Source organism: Pongo abelii, chromosome 1, assembly GCF_028885655.2.
Source record: "Pongo abelii isolate AG06213 chromosome 1, NHGRI_mPonAbe1-v2.0_pri, whole genome shotgun sequence".
Lineage (NCBI taxonomy): Eukaryota > Metazoa > Chordata > Mammalia > Primates > Hominidae > Pongo > Pongo abelii.
In genome coordinates, this window is record NC_071985.2 from 157,287,560 (window position 1) to 157,304,006 (window position 16,447).

The 16,447-nt window shown below is 40.9% G+C and overlaps 2 protein-coding genes across 7 annotated transcripts in view; one reads left to right on the forward strand and one right to left on the reverse strand.

Annotated features, from left to right (window-relative positions):
• Positions 1-16,447, reverse strand: part of ACADM (acyl-CoA dehydrogenase medium chain) — a 41,227-nt gene that overhangs the window by 16,845 nt on the left and 7,935 nt on the right. For all 6 annotated transcript variants that reach the window (XM_009248888.4, XM_024245449.3, XM_024245437.3 and 3 more), the window contains 6 exons: positions 16,014-16,111; positions 15,828-15,897; positions 15,118-15,218; positions 13,876-13,956; positions 8,454-8,584; positions 987-1,095 (listed from right to left, as the gene is read on the reverse strand). In XM_009248888.4, coding sequence (XP_009247163.2) covers positions 987-1,095; positions 8,454-8,584; positions 13,876-13,956; positions 15,118-15,218; positions 15,828-15,897; positions 16,014-16,111 — 590 coding nt within the window. The remainder of the gene's footprint in view (positions 1-986; positions 1,096-8,453; positions 8,585-13,875; positions 13,957-15,117; positions 15,219-15,827; positions 15,898-16,013; positions 16,112-16,447) is intronic.
• On the forward strand, positions 2,123-5,268 carry LOC100440394 (dihydrolipoyllysine-residue succinyltransferase component of 2-oxoglutarate dehydrogenase complex, mitochondrial-like). The gene is given in 2 exon segments (XM_054532993.1): positions 2,123-2,430; positions 4,073-5,268. Coding segments are annotated over 2 exon segments (1,362 nt in total). The 5' UTR covers position 2,123; the 3' UTR covers positions 5,128-5,268.

Here is a 16,447-nt window from a genome sequence, read left to right on the forward strand (position 1 = left end):
TGCAGTGGCTCATGCCTGTAATCCCAGCACTTTAGGGGGCCAAGGTGGGAGGATTGCTTGAGCCCAGGAGTCTGAGACCAGCCTGGGCAACACAGCACAACCCTGTCTCTACAAAAAATACAAAAATTAGCCAGGTGTGGTGGTGCATGCCAATAATCCTAGCCACTCAGGAGGCTGAGGTGGGATGATTGTTTGAGCCCAGGAGGCAGAGGTTGCAGTGAGCTGAGATCCTGCCACTGCACTCCAGCCTGGGCAACAGAGCATAACACTGTCTCAAAAAAAACAAAACAAAACAAAACAAAAAACTTTATTGACTTCATTTCTTTCCTCTTTTATAAAATTTATAATTTTAAATTCTGATTTATAAAATTTTAAACTCTTTTCTCTTTAGTCTACTTTAAATGCCAAATTTATCTCCACATATTCAGAATACAAACCTTTTCAAATATGTTAAATTACCTTTTCTTATTTAAGTAAGACTTTATTGCCTTTCCACATTCAAGGCTATTTGCTACTTTCTACACTCTTTTCAGGCATAGACTTTTTTCTTAATGTTGTATGACCTAGTAAAATCTCAATTATGTCACATTGTTTTTATCTGTAAAATGGGCATAATGCCACTTACCCTACCAAAAGGTCGCTGTGAGAATCCAATGGGGAAAAGAGTGGGAAAGTCCTTTGAAATATCCAAAATTCTTATTATTGGTCAGGTAATATAAATGATAGCTTGATTTTACTTCATTATTCCTCACAGCTGTTATTAGCCTTCTCCACAGGTTGGTACTACTCTTTCAAAATGACTTGAAAAGACTGTTCACAAAATCTCCAGTAGTATATAGACTATTTGATCTAATATCATCAAAACACAGCTTCATTTTTACTCCAACTTAATACATACAAATGTTTTCATTAAAGGAAAGTTAAGTAATTTTGCAATTTATAATTAAAATAATGTTTGGGGCCCTAATCATTGATAAATACTTTACCTTTCTCCCAATCTGAATTCCTGGGGTATCTGCTTCCACAATGAATCCAGTAAAGGCTTTATTAGCAGGAGCTTTAGGATCTGGATCGGAACGTGCCAATAAAAAATACCTAAGAGATACACATACCCGATAATGGTGATAATATCAGCAAATAACACATGGTGATTGCTCTCTCAGTTAATTCTCTTAACAATCCCAATTATTATTACCTACATTTTACAAATGAGGAAATAATCAGGTTTAAAAACTTGCCTAGTCACGTACCTAGTATATGGAAGAGCTAGTATTTGAGGTCTATGTCTTAATAACACAGTACGCCCTCCCCCATTCCATGGGGTTTCACTTTCTGTGGTTTCAGCTACCTGCAGTAAAGTATATATAAGATACTTTGAAAGACAAAGAGGACATTTACATAATTTTTTTTTTTTTTAAGACAAGATCTCACTTTGTTGCCCAGGCTGGAGTACAGTGGCATGATCTTGGCTCACTGCAGTCTTGACTTCCCCAGCTCAAGCGATCCTTCCACCTCTTCTGAGTCACTGGTACTATGGGCATGTGCCACCATGCCTAGCTAATTTTTTATTTTTTGTAGGGATGAAGTCTCACTACCTTTCCCAGGCTGGTCTCAAACTCCTGGACTCAAGGGATCTTCCCACGTGGGCCTTCTAAAGTGCTGGGATTACAGGTGTGAGCCACCATGCCTGGCCTACATTTACATAACTTATTACAATACATTGTTATAGTTCTATTTTATTAGTAGTTGTTGTTAATCTCTTGCTGGGCCCACTTTATAAATTAAACTTTGTAATAAGTATATATGTATAGGAAAAAAACATAGTATATACAGGGTTTGGTACTTCTGAGGTTTCAGGCATCCACTGGGGGTCCTGGAATGTATCCTGCAAGGATAAGGAGGGACTATAGTATGCTATTTAACTTTCTTTTAGTAATGTGAGTTGTAAGTAAAAATTCCTGGTATAGTATTATTATTACAACAAGACAGTCTGTGCCTTTTGAAACTGGCACTTTTTCTTTCCCAAAACTAATTTTATTCTTTAAGGGGCATGCTATCTTGAAAAGGAGGGCAAATAGAGCTGCCTGTGAAAAGGAATAATATAAAACGGAGACCCGGCCGCCATGATGCTGTCCCGGTCCCGCTGTGTGTCCCAGGCATTCAGCCGCTCGCTCTCCGCCTTCCAGAAGGGGAACTGCCCTCTAGGGAGACGTTCCCTGCCTGGGGTCTCCTTATGCCAGGGACCAGGTTACCCTAACAGCAGGAAGTTAACAAGTGTCTTCAGTGTTTGCTTCTTCAGAACTACAGCTGTATGCAAGGATGACTTGGTTACAGTCAAAACCCCAGCGTCTGCAGAATCTGTCACAGAGGGAGATGTCAGGTGGGAGAAAGCTGTTGGAGACACAGTTGCAGAAGATGAAGTGGTTTTGTGTCCGGAATTGGTGGGTTCTTGGTCTCACTGACTTCAAGAATGAAGCCGCGGACCCTTGCAGTGAGTGTTACAGCTCTTAAGGTGGCACGTCTAGAGTTTGTTCCTTCTGATGTTCGGATATGTTCAGAGTTTCTTCCTTCTCGTGGGTTTGTGGTCTCGCTGGCTCAGGAGTGAAGCTGCAGACCTTCACGGTGAGTGTTACAGCTCTTAAGGCGGCAGGTCTGGAGTTGTTCCTTCCTCCCTGTGGGCTCGTGGGCTTGCTGGCTTCAGGAGTGAAGCTGCAGATCTTTGCAGTGAGTGTTACAGCTCATAAAAGCAGCATGGACCCAAAGAGTGAGCAGTAGCAATATTTGTTGCAAAGAGTGAAAGAACAAAGCTTCCACAGTGTGGAAGGGGACGCGAGCAGGTTGCCAGTGCTGGCTCGGGCAGCCTGCTTTTATTCTCTTATCTGGCCCCACCCACATCCTGCTGATTGGTAGAGCCGAGTGGCCTGTTTTGACAGGGCACTGATTGGTGCGCTTACATTCCCTGAGCTAGACACAAAGGTTCTCCACATTCCCATCAGATTAGTTAGATACAGGGTGTAGACACAAAGGTTTTCCAAGGCCCCACCAGAACAGCTAGATACAGAGTGTTGATTGGTGCATTCACAAACCTTGAGCTAAACACAGGGTGCTGATTGGTGTGTTTACAAACCTTGAACTAGATACAGAGTGCCGATTGGTGTATTTACAATCCCTGAGCTAGACACAGGGTGCTCCAAGGCCCCACCAGAGCAGCCAGATACAGAGTGTCCATTGGTGCACTCACAAACCCTGAGCTAGACACAGGGTGCTGAATGGTGTGTTTACAAACCTTGAGCTAGATACAGAGTGCCAATTGGTGTGTTTACAATCCCTGAGCTAGACATAAAGACTCTCCACATCCCCACCAGACTCAGGAGCCCAGCTGGCTTCACCCAGTGGATCCCGCACGGGGCTGCAGGTAGAGCTGCCTGCCAGTCCTGCGCCACGCACTCGCACTCCTCAGCCCTCGGGCGGTCGATGGGACTGGGCGCCATGGAGCAGGGGGCGGCGCTCGTCGGGGAGGCTTGGGCTGCACAGGAGCCCATGGAGGGGGTGGGAGACTCAGGCCTGGCGGGCTGCAGGTCCCAAGCCCTGCCCTGCGGGGAGGCAGCTAAGGCCCGGTGAGAAATCGAACACAGTGCCGGTGGGCTGGCACTGCTGGGGGACCCAGTACACCCTCCGCAGCCGCTGGCCCGGGTGCTAAGTCCCTCATTGCCCGCAGCCAGCAGGGCTGGCTGGCTGCTCCGAGTGCGGGGGCCGCCAAGCCCACGCCCACCCGGAACTCCAGCTGGCCCGCAAGCACCGCACGCAGCCCCGGTTCCCACTCACGCCTCTCCCTCCACACCTCCCTGCAAGCTGAGGGAGCCGGTTCCGGCCTTGGCCAGCACAGAAAGGGGCTCCCACAGTGCAGCGGTGGGCTGAAGGGCTCCTCAACTGCCACCAAAGTGGGAGCCCAGGCAGAGGAGGCGCCGAGAGCGAACGAGGGCTGTGAGGACTGCCAGAGTGAACGAGGGCTGTGAGGACTGCCAGAGTGAACGAGGGCTGTGAGGACTGCCAGCACGCCCTCACCTCTCAGTTTGTGAGATTGAAACTGACAAGACATCGGTGCAGGTTCCATCACCAGCAAATGGCATGATTGAAGCTCTTTTGGTACCTGATGGGGGAAAAGTCAAAGGAGGCACTCTGCTTTTCACACTCAGGAAAACTGGTGCTGCTCCTGCTAAGGCCAAGCCGGCTGAAGCTCCTGCTGCTGCAGCCCCAAAAGCAGAACCTATAGCAGTGGCAGTTCCTCCCCCTGCAGCACCCATACCCACTCAGATGCCACCGGTGCCCTTGCCCTCACAACCTCCTTCTAGCAAACCTGTGTCTGCAGTAAAACCCACTGCTGTCCCACCACTAGCTGAGCCAGGAGCTGGCAAAGGTCTGCATTCAGAACATCGGGAGAAAATGAACAGGATGCGGCAGTGCATTGCTCAGCGTCTGAAGGAGGCCCAGAATATATGTGCAATGCTGACAACTTTCAATGAGATTGACATGAGTAACATCCAGGAGATGAGGGCTCGGCACAAAGAGGCTTTTTTGAAGAAACACAACCTCAAACTAGGCTTCATGTCGGCATTTGTGAAAGCCTCAGCCTTTGCCTTGCAGGAACAGCCTGTTGTAAATGCAGTGATTGACGATACAACCAAAGAGGTGGTATATAGGGATTATATTGACATCAGTGTTGCAGTGGCCACCCCACAGGGTCTAGTGGTTCCAGTCATCAGGAATGTGGAAGCTATGAATTATGCAGATATTGAACAGACCATCACTGAACTGGGAGAAAAGGCCCGAAAGAATGAACTTGCCATTGAAGATATGGATGGCGGTACCTTCACCATTAGCAATGGAGGCGTTTTTGGCTTGCTCTTTGGAACACCCATTATCAACCCCCCTTAGTCTGCCATCCTGGGGATGCATGGCAGCTCTGACAGGCCAGTGGCTATAGGAGGCAAGGTAGAGGTGCGGCCCATGATGTACGTGGCACTGACCTATGATCACCAGCTGACTGATGGCAGAGAGGCTGTGACTTTCCTCCGCAAAATCAAGGCAGTGGTAGAGGATCCCAGAGTCCTCCTCCTGGCTCTTTAGGAGGAACCCACACACCCTACAAATTGATCACGCAGGAACTGAAAACCAGTCTTCTCCCTGTCCCCTCACGGGTCCCAGGTTAGCCTGGTGACAGGCATGCACATGCTGTTGGCCTCAAGTAAGGAAGCAGAGCACTATGTAACCAGCACTCACAGGTCTTTTCTTGGTGTTCCTGCCAGGCTGTCTCCCTCTCTGCACCTGTCTCATACCCTCGAATATCTTAATTCCTTAAGCTTGAGAGAGAGCCTTAATGGATGCTCATTCATATTCCTGCCTTTCTTCCATCAGCTCTCTGCAAAGATGATTTTGCTTCTCCTTAGTGCTGGTATACTATAGAGAAACCCCCGGGGACCATGTGATTAAGTTCCTATCTTTCGAAAGTTTGTTCTGCAGAGAGATCTAGGAGGATGCTGTGCCTCCCAAGCTCAGAGCAGCCTCTGTCCTGGCTGTGCACATTCTCCCTTGATTCCACTTGTGTGGAGGGATTGAACACAGGCAAAGAGGTGCTGCTTTGCTTCTTCAGTGGCACCTTCATTCTCCATTGTCATTGACTTCAAGATGCCTCTTCTACCTCTTCCAGGAAGCACAGGCCAGGGGATCTGGCTGTGTGAGTGGGAGGAGAGGGCAGAGGTCCCCTGAGGTCACGTGTTGTAATCATGATAGAAGGAGAGCCCAGGCCTGCCCTCACGCTCTCCATCATAGGCTCACACCAAGAAGACTCGTCTTGGCACAGTCTCACACAGCTGGGGCTGTAGCAACCCTCTCCTGGTTGCTGGGCCTCATTCTAGCACCTTGTTCTTACTTAGAGCAGATTCTAGTACATCATGGCAGTGGAACCGAGCGTGGTCCCAAAGAAGGGTCAGAGCCTGGTAGAGACTAGGGAAGGGAGGTCTACTCTAGACTAACTCAGATTGCCTTGAGCTTTCCAATTAAGTTGCTGTAAGCACGTGGGCTGAGGAGGCAGTTCTTGTTCCTTCCTGCGTTATAGCGGGGCCTTGTCTCTTCCTCTGCAGGACACAGATCTGGAGGACGTGGACTGGGGTAGGAAACCACCCTGAGGGTATTAGTAGATAGTGGTGTAATGGATGAGGTCACTTCTAAGGTGTGTTGCCCGTGGATCTGGGCACAATCATTGGAATTCCTTGGAGCTACTGTGATTCATGGCTTTGTATCCAACTGCATCCAGGCCTGAGGCTGCTGACATTTGACACCAGGGCCAGTAGAGAGTGCCCTTTTATATCTTGAGCCAAGAAGTGAGGCCTGGGGGTGGGGAAGGGGGGAAGGGGTGGGAGCCAATACTGAGTGCCTGCAGCATCTACTACTCTGTCTTCACTATTCAGAACTTGTAACTAAAGTATTTAAAGAAACTGATTTTAAATGCAAATTAAAGGGCAGATGTTCTCAAAAAAAATAAATAAAACGGAGACCCATATGTTCCAACTACTGTTTCTTTATGCAGCAAGTCAGTGTTTTTGTTATAGCTGAGTTATTATGAATATTTGCTGATTTTTTCCTACAGAAGAATTTCTCAGAAAGATTTTGAAGTGTAACATAAGAAAAAAATGCAAATATCCAAGCATCTGTCTAATTCATGTTCTGTATATCCTGGTACACGAAAAATTCTTTTAAAAACGTATATTCTTCCCTAAACAACACAAACTTATTTTCTTTGGTTAAAACCAATACATTACCACTCATTCTATAGTTTTATTTAATGATAGTAACAAAATCATAAAAATTGTTATCTGGTTTCATATATTACCTAATTTGCCTTACTATATGAACAGTGAACAGTTGTAATCAGTTTTTCTTTTTATTTTAATTTTGTAAAGATGGGGTCTCGTTATGTTGCCCAAGCTGGTCTTGAACCCCTGGGCTCAAGCAATCCTCCTGCCTCAGCCTCCAAAAGTGCTGGGATTGCAGATGTGAGTGATTGCACCTGGCTAATCCGTTTTTAAAATTACAAAAACTTCAAACTGCGTTGTTAGATTTCTCTCAACTTGTTAAATTTTAATAGTTTCTTCCCTTTTTATTAGTTGCTGATATTACCAGGAATTGCTTAAAGGTAAAGATATAGCACTCCATAATACTGAATATATTTAGGATGCTCATAAGGAATTGACTGATATGTTTAATCTAAATAACTTTTTAGTAGGCTCACTCCGAAAAAAAATGATATTTTATTTGCTAGAAAACTGTAGTATATGGCACACAAATATATTGAATCTGAATTTTTTACAAAGAGAGACAGACAGGTCATTTAGTACATTATTCCAATCAATAAAAAGTTATTCTAGAAACTCTCTATATACTTGTAGTGATGGGTAAATACAGTATTTCCCATGACAACTTAACAGCACTGCTGATGGAAAGCTTGTCTTTATGTTAAGCTAAAGTCTACGTTTTTCTAACTTTCACTCATTAATTCTAAGCTGGCATCCTGAAGTAAATATATAAGCCTGATCATCTTTCTATGTAATAATATTTGAAAAACTTCAAGATTCTTCCAAAATAACCAAGGCTTTGCTTTGCAGAACATATTTTGTAGGCTCCTCCTAATGCAAGACACTTACCTGCTTCTAGATTTAGTCAAGTTTTTCAATACATGTTTTAAAATGTGTTGCCCAGAAGTGTCACCATTTTTTCTCTATTTGATGCTGTACTTCTACTACTTTGGCTTAAAATCACATTGGCTTTTTAAAGGCTCATACTATTGATTCTTATTGAACTTAAGAGTTACTTATTGAACTTTCCTCATCTTTTATCAACAAATAATCAAGTGTTTTTCTTTAGTATTTTATATTTATACAAATTATTTTTGGTCCTTTGTTGAACTTCATTATTTTTTGACCATGTATTAGAAATTTTCAGATTTTATTAAAGTCAAATTCTGTCTTCTCTAATACATAACCTGTTTTAAGACTGACTCTGTTTATTTCTGACAACTGGAGACAGGCACTATACCAAAGGTTTTCCTTTTTCCTTAGAGTTTTAGGGATTCCAAGGAGCGGCTGGTATAGGAGATGAGGAGTGGAGATAATAAGCCAAGTAGATAGAGTGCTAACCTTCCTAATCAGATTCAAACAGAGCACGCATTTGTATTTTATTTTACACATTAAACTTCTGAGAGTTAATTTGAAAAAATAGTGCAGGGGCTTAAAAATAGTTTTTGAAAATCACTGAACTGTTTATAATCTCCTATAGGCCTTCCAGTTCCACAAACATACCTTAACTGTAGTGGTTTAAAAATATACAGAAAGAAGAAAGAGAGATTTGAAGATAAAACAATTAAGAAAAAATATACAAAGATGTTTTGAACAACATACCAATTAGCTTTTCCTCCGTTGGTTATCCACATCTTCTGACCATTAATAATATACTCATCTCCTTTCTTTTCTGCTTTGGTCTTTATACCAGCTACATCAGAGCCTGCTCCAGGTTCTGTTACACAATAAGCCTTGAATATATAAAAACAAGAGAAATGAAATTAAATGTTAGTGATTAAATTTTGACTGTTTGGAAACAGGACTATATTATTTTTTAAGCTGTATTTTAAATATTTTTAAATATCTAAAATTAAAATGTTCTCACAAAATCAAAGAAACCACTCAAATGTAAAAACTTTTCTGTTTTGTTTGTAAGAGACAGGGTCTCACTCTCTTGCCCAGGCTGGAGTACAGAGGCTCAATGCAGTCTCGGCTTCCTGGACTCAGGAAATCCTCCTGCCTCAGCCTCCCGTGTATAACAGCTGGGACTGCAAGCACACATCACCATGCCCAGCTAATTTTAAATTTTTTGTAGACATGGAGTCTCACTGTGTTGCCTAGGCTGGTCTCAACCTCCTGGGCTCAGGCAATCCTCTGCCTCAGCCTCCCAAAGTGCTGGGACTACAGGTATGAGCCACAGTGCCTGGCCTAAAAACATTTAATATATAATTCAAATTAGGCATAGGTATATCAACAAATCATGTATTAAAAAAAAATTGAAAATGTTAGATAGCTTCAAACAAGTTCATTAAATTCAATTTCACATGTATTCATTCATGCAAACATTTATTGAATATCTACTATGTACCACAATATAAACTAGGATATGGGGAAACCAGAGGTAAAAGACATTCAGTCCTAGAGATTTTCACAATGTAACAGTGAAGATAAATAACTATACTGCAACTCTGTGTGTGAAAATCACAGATAAGGGGCTTGAGAAACTAGTTTCCCAGGGGACAGGATGTTTAAATTAAGTCTCAAAAAGGAAAATGGCTTCTTTGGGAGGAGGGAAAAAGAGGAAGAATATGCATTCCAGGTACAAGTAATGGCATATGCTATGATGCTAAGATAAGAAACAGAGTTACCCAGTGTTTCTAATGCTGAAAGTACCAGAGTTCCACAGTACATAAATTCTATGCATGTAAGGGAATGGTAAGACATGAGTCTGGAAAGAAAGGAAGGAAATGGTCGACGAGAATCTTTTATATCACATTACAAATTTAAAATTTTATCTGGTAGAAACAGGGGAGCCTCTTAGAGCTCTTAAACAGAGGAGTGACAAGACACAAGCAGTAATGGATAAAAGGGGGTGGTAGAAGGCAAGTGTTAGTGCAAGTTAATTCAAGAGTGGCAGGTACTATGGATACTAAAGAAACAAGTTACTTGCCCTTAAGGTACTTACAGTCCAAAGAAGAAAGAAAATGGGCCGAGCATGGTGGCCCCCGCCTGTAATCCTAGCATTTTGTGAGGCTGAGATGGGAGGATCGCTTGAGACCAGGAGTTCAAGACCAGCCTGGTCAACATGGCGAGAACCCATGTCAATTTATTTTTTTTTAAATATACAACAAAAAAGAAAGAAACTATATACATTTTAATTCAAAGTAGTAAGGGTATATAGCGGCACTAGAAATGATTACTTAGGGCCGGGCGTGGTGACTCAGGCTTCAGGCTTGTAATTCCAGCACTTTGGAAGGCTGAGGCAGGTGGGTCACCTGAGGTTAGGAGTTCAAGACCAGCCTGGCCAACATGGTGAAATCCTGTCTCTACTAAAAATACAAAAACTTAGCCAGGCTTGGTGGTGGGCGCCTGTAAACCCAGCTACTTGGGAGGCTGAGGAAGGAGAATTGCTTGAACATGGGAGTGAGCCGAGATGGCGCCACTGCACTCCAGCCTAGGCAACAGAGTGAGACTCCATTTCAGAAAAAAAAATAATAATAATAATAATAATAACTATACTTGGCTGGGCATGGTGGCTCACACCTGTAATCCTAGCACTTTGGGAGGCCAAGGTGGGCAGATCATGAGGTCGGGAGATAGAGACCATCCTGGCTAACACGGTGAAATCTTGTCTCTACTAAAAATACAAAAAATTAGCCAGGCGTGGTGGCACGCACCTGTAATCCCAGCTACTTGGGAGGCTGAGGCAGGAGAATCGCCCAGGAAGCAGAGGTTGCAGTGAGCCAAGATCACACCACTGCACTCCGACCTGGGCAACAGAGCGAGACTCCGTCCCAAAAAATAAATAAATAAATAAATAAATAAAAATAACTATACTCAAACATCTGAAGGGCAATATAGCCAAAGAAAACTACAGTGAAATCACTCTAACATTTATTGAACACCTATTACAGTATGAACTGGTAAAATTATAAAAAAAAAAAAAATGACAGGTTCTGTGCTTAAGCATTATGTAATCTAAAATATTTTTCTAATGATAACACATGCTCGCAAATGATGCTGCTTCAGAAGGTGTTGATTCCCAGGCACCTGAGGTATAAAAACATGTCAGCCAGATGGTCTTTTGACAGGGATTTTGTAGAGGGGATTCAGGCATCACTCAAGTTAACTGAACTAGATTACTCTGCTACCTGGAGATTTGATGTATTCAGCATCATGACAAATTAAGGAGTCGTCCATAAAAGATGCCCCTTTCAAGTACCAAAATTTTGTTTTAACCACCTTTCAGGTGATTTTTTCCCTGAAATATGCTATTAGACATCTGTCTGTTTCATAATACAGTGAAGCTTTTAGAGCTTGTGAAGTAAATGGGTCTGTTTTTCTCTATACAAAATGGCTTGTCACTACTGGTTCTTCAGAGTTGTTTTTGTCTTCTTTTTTTCTTTTTGGTTTTTTATATATATATATATGTATATATATGTATATATGTATATATATGTATATATGTGTATATATACGTATATATGTATATATATGTATATATGTGTATATATGTATATATATGTGTATATATGTATATATGTATATATGTATATATATATGTGTATATATATATGTATATATATGTGTATATATATATGTATATATATGTGTGTATATATATATATATGTATATATACACACATATATTTGTGTGTGTGTGTGGTGGCAGTCTCTCAACGTTGTCCAGGCTGGTCTTGAACTGCTGGCCTCAAGCAATCCTCCTGCCTTGGCTTCCCAAAGTGTTAGGATTACAGGCATAAGCCACCATGCCTGGCCTGTTCTTGGCTTCTTATTTGATCATTTTTATTTATTTTTTTCTGTATTATTTCTTACCATAACATTATTTTCTAAAGTAAAAACCCAAGGAGTTTAAACATTCAACAGTACAGAAAAGTGAAACAATTTATAGCATATCCATTAGATAGCAAATTATGCAGTACTGTTACAGCATGTAAAAAGAAGGCATAAGAAAATGTTCATGTTGTTAAATAAAGAAGTACATAAAACTACATGTATATAATAGGGGGCTAACTGTTAAAAACACAATTACATATTTAAAACTCTGGTAGGCACTACAATAGGAAGTAATACTAATTAACTCCATATCTGAGGGATTACAGATATTTTTGTTCTACTTTAAATATTTCTAAATTTTCTATACTCAGTATTTTATAATTAGTAAAGTTATAAAATTTTAATTTTTTGGAAGTTTGCCTTTGGCATCCACGAGTTTTGGAATTTAACCAACTGTGGATCAAAACCCACAGATATGAAGGGCTAACTGTACATTTTGTATAACGGACTTGGCAACCAAAAATTTTGATATGGAGGGCAACAGGTCCTAAACTATTCCCTCATGGATATGGAGAGCTGACTGTCTGTGCTACAGGAGAACAATCGAGATGTTTCACACAGTTCTTAAAGACAATAGTGAGAATGTTTAGCTAACCTCTCAACTGTTAAAAAAATTGCAAATTTCCTAGCAAATATGTACAAATTCCTTTATTAAACAGTTTGCTTGAAATTTAGGTATCTGAAATAAAAAACATTTATTTTCAAATATTATTTTCTGTTAAGATGAATTCTCATCATTAGCTCAAAACTAACAAATCTACTGTATTTCAGTATAACAACCACACCTTAGATTGAAATATGTTTGAATAAACAAGAAGTAAAAATCCTTAGGTAAACAACAGTTTCAGAATAGAGCCTCTGTGTGTGTGTGTGTGTATGTCTGTGTATTCATCTTTTTAAAAAAATCTAATGTAAAAATTTGTTGGGTTGCTTTCAGAGGTTTAAATAAACTCTACAACTATTCTTCCCAAGTCATTCAGTCATTCAACAAATAAGTTGCTATTTCTTCAGTTACAGGTTCACATTAATATTTATTTATTTATTTATTTATTTAGAGACAGGGTCTCACTGTGTTGCCCAGGCTGGTCTTGAACTCCCGGGCTCAAGCAGTTCTCCTGCCTTAGCCTCTCAAAGTGCTGACATTACAGGTGTGAGCCACTATGCCCAGCCCACATTAATTGCTGTTTTTTTTTTTTTGAGACAGAGTCTCACTCTGCTGCCCAGGCTAGAGTGCAGTGCCGCCATCTTTACTCAGCAACCTCTGCCTCCCAGGTTCAAGAGATTCTCATGCCTCAGCCTCCCAAGTAGCTGGCAAGCGCCACCACATCCAGCTAATTTTTGTATTTTTAGTAGAGATGGGGTTTCTCCATTTTGGCTAGGCTGGTCTCGAACTCCTGACCTCAGGTGATCCACTTGCCTCAGACTTTCAAAGTGCTGGGATTACAGGCGTGAGCCACCACGAACAGCCAACATTAATTTTTTACTAATTCAAAACACTACTAGTTCAAACATACATTGCCCTACATTCTATCTGAACTTCCTGACACAATGACTCAGTTCTTAAAGTGTAGAATGCTCCATTAAATAGATCTCTCTCTCCTGAAGTAAGAGGATTATTATGACACTTTTTGACATCCCAAAAACATCACAAGTAGATCTCTCTTCTCCTGGAAATAAGCAAGGAAATTATGATGACATCTTTTTTTGTTGTTGTTGTTTTTTTTGGTTTTTTTTTTTGAGACAGGGTCTCACTCACTCTGTCACCCAGGTAGCAGTACAGTGGTGTAATCTCTGCTCACTGCAACCTCCACTTTTCTGGTTCAAGCGATTCTTGTGCCTCAGCCTCCTGAGCAGCTGGGATTATGGGCAGGCACCATCACGCCTGGTTAATTTTTGTATTTTCAGTAGAGATGGGGTTTCACCATGTTAGCCAGGCTGTGAACTTCTAGCTTCAAGTAATCTGCCTGCCTCGGCCTCCCAAAGTGCTGGGATTACAGGTGTGAGCCATTGCCCTCGGCCTATTATGATACTTTCTTGGCATCCTTGACACATCATTGCAATAATATGTTGCTAATTTTTGTTTCAATGCTAAATATCCCAATATATACATACAGACTGAAAAGGAGAAATAGCACCTTTGTTCCCTTCTTAAGTGTGAAATAAAGCGGCAGCTACACATACTCACACACATCAATGGCTCCTCAGTCATTCTCCCCAAATACTTCTTCTTTTGTTGATCATTTCCAGCAATAATAATAGGCATTTGCTACCGAAGAAAATTGACATTAAAAAATCAAGTCATTTTTATTGGATATGTAAATTCAGAGATGCTATAATTCAAAATGAAAAAATAACTATTTTTCACCTAAGAAGTAAGTCCAAAGAACTGGCCTATACCTTGCCTCTAAGTTAGAATGAGGAAATAAATCTGCTAATCTAAATATTTTCATAAAATTAGGTTATATGGAGGACCTGTGGCATTATAATCTGTGAAAATCTACTATAGTAAAATGCACTAATAAAAAATTATGTTTAGAATATGTGACACGGTATGTATGATCAGGCCTAAGAATTGCTTGTTAGGCCGGGCGCAGTGGCTCACGCCTGTAATCCCAGCACTTTGGGAGGCCGAGGTGGGCGGATTACGAGGTCAAGAGATGGAGACCATCCTGGCCAACATGGTGACACCCTGTCTCTACTAAAAATACAAAAAAAAAAAAAAAATTAGCCAGGCATGGTGGCGGGTGCCTGTAGTCCTGTAGTCCCAGTTACTTGGGAGGCTGAGATAGGAGAATGGAGTGAACCTGGGAGGCGGAGCTTGCAGTGAGCTGAGATCGTGCCACTGCACTCCAGCCTGGGCGACAGAGTGAGACTCCATCTCAAAAAAAAAAAAACAAAAATAAGCTGGGCGTGGTGGCACGTACTTGTAATCCCAGCTACTTGGGAGGCTGAGGCAGGAGAATTGCTTGAACCCAGGAGGTGCAGGTTGCAGTGAGCCAAGATCACACCACTGCACTCCAGCCTGGGTGACAGAGTGAGAAAAAAAAGAATTGCTTGCTAAATTTCAGTACTGCCATAGTGGCAGCAAGCCATCCCAATCCTGCTCCTGAATGCTGGATTTAGCCCTTGGCTTTACCTAAGAATTGCCACTGAAGCTGCAGCCAAAGTATACAGTTTCCTCCAAAGGACAGTCAGAACTCCGAGTACTAGAGACAACAAGGTCAGAGTGATCAAGCCTTGAAATCAGAACTCCAGGCTTCACTGCTGAATCTTGTGTTCCTCTTTAAAGAAAACTCTGTGTACCCACTAACCTTACCTAGTAGTAACTGACTCTCCTTTTTTTTTCTTCTAAAAATCCAACTTCTTCAGGAGTAACTATCTCATTAACAAGAGCTCAGTTAGGTAGTTAATTTTCCAAGTCACTTACCCCCAAAGAATTTCCTTCAATAGCAGTTTGAACCCCTGTACATCCATAAGCCAATTCTTCAGTAATTAAACAAGCATCAAAAGTTCCAAGTCCAAGACCTCCTACAGTATCAAAATGTTTCAACACATTATAATATGTAGTATATCACAATAGAAATAAAGGTAACCTATTTTAATTTCTTTCAATATGACCAAAATTTGTTTTAAAAGGAAATTTGCAATATAATACCTACATGTGTTCTGGCTGGCACAATAAGAAATTATACTTTCTTAAAGTAAGCTCTAAAATTTTCAAAAAATTATTTTACTATTTGTAATTTGAACCTATAATCCTGTTCTAACTTGATTTTGTTAAAACTCAATTCAACTCTAAAACTAGGTCTGAGGAAAAGAATGATGGTTCACAAAAAAGACTCAATAAAATGTAATACAGAAGATAGGAATAAAATGCAACAAATTGACCAACTCTAGAAACAGAAGTTACCAAGGTTTGGGTGCAAGTTAAGGTTGGAACCAGTTAGAAGAAGGAAAAATGCATCTAAGTATAGAGAACAAGCTTCCAAAAGTGGGCAAACACTGTAGTGTGAGCAGGAAGACAAAGGCAGAAAGTCATTTAATGGCAAGAAATATTTGAAAAAAGTGACTGAGTAGAGTTCCACAATTTTTCTTACTCATATGCATTCCAGTATTAAAAATATAAAGAAAGCTTACCACAGTTCTCTGGAATGTGTGTATTCATTAAACCAAGTTCCCAGGCTCTTCTAATTATGGGGACCGGATACTAGACGAAAAAGAAAAGAACTGAGTTAAAATATATTTTGAAATCCAGATAGTTTGATTACATAATCTTGTAAAAAATGTAAAAGATTTTTCCCTCTTTAAAATGTATATACCTACTTCACCAGTTTTATCATATTCTGCAGCAACTGGGATGATTTCCTCTCTGGCAAATTTACGAGCAGTAGCTTGAAATTCTTTCTGCTGTTCGGTGAACTCTAACGGAAAATTATTTAGAAAAAGTTAAAACTGGATAACAAGGAAAAATGTCCTATGAAGTCAGTATGTAGAAATGTGTATTTATTGTGGGGACTTAAATCCTTGATTATCAGAAAGTCAGACTACAGTGCATTTTTTGACTAATCAAGAGTTCACTACACAATATAAATAAACCTATGTCAATACAAATGCTAAAGGAAATAGGTAAGATTTCTAACTTTTACAAATGAGTAATAGATATTAACTTGTAGAGCTCAAGTGAGTTTTTCTTTTCCAATTGGTGATATAAAAAACGTTTAACTTATTATTAGTTCCTAAGCCAATTTATCAAACGT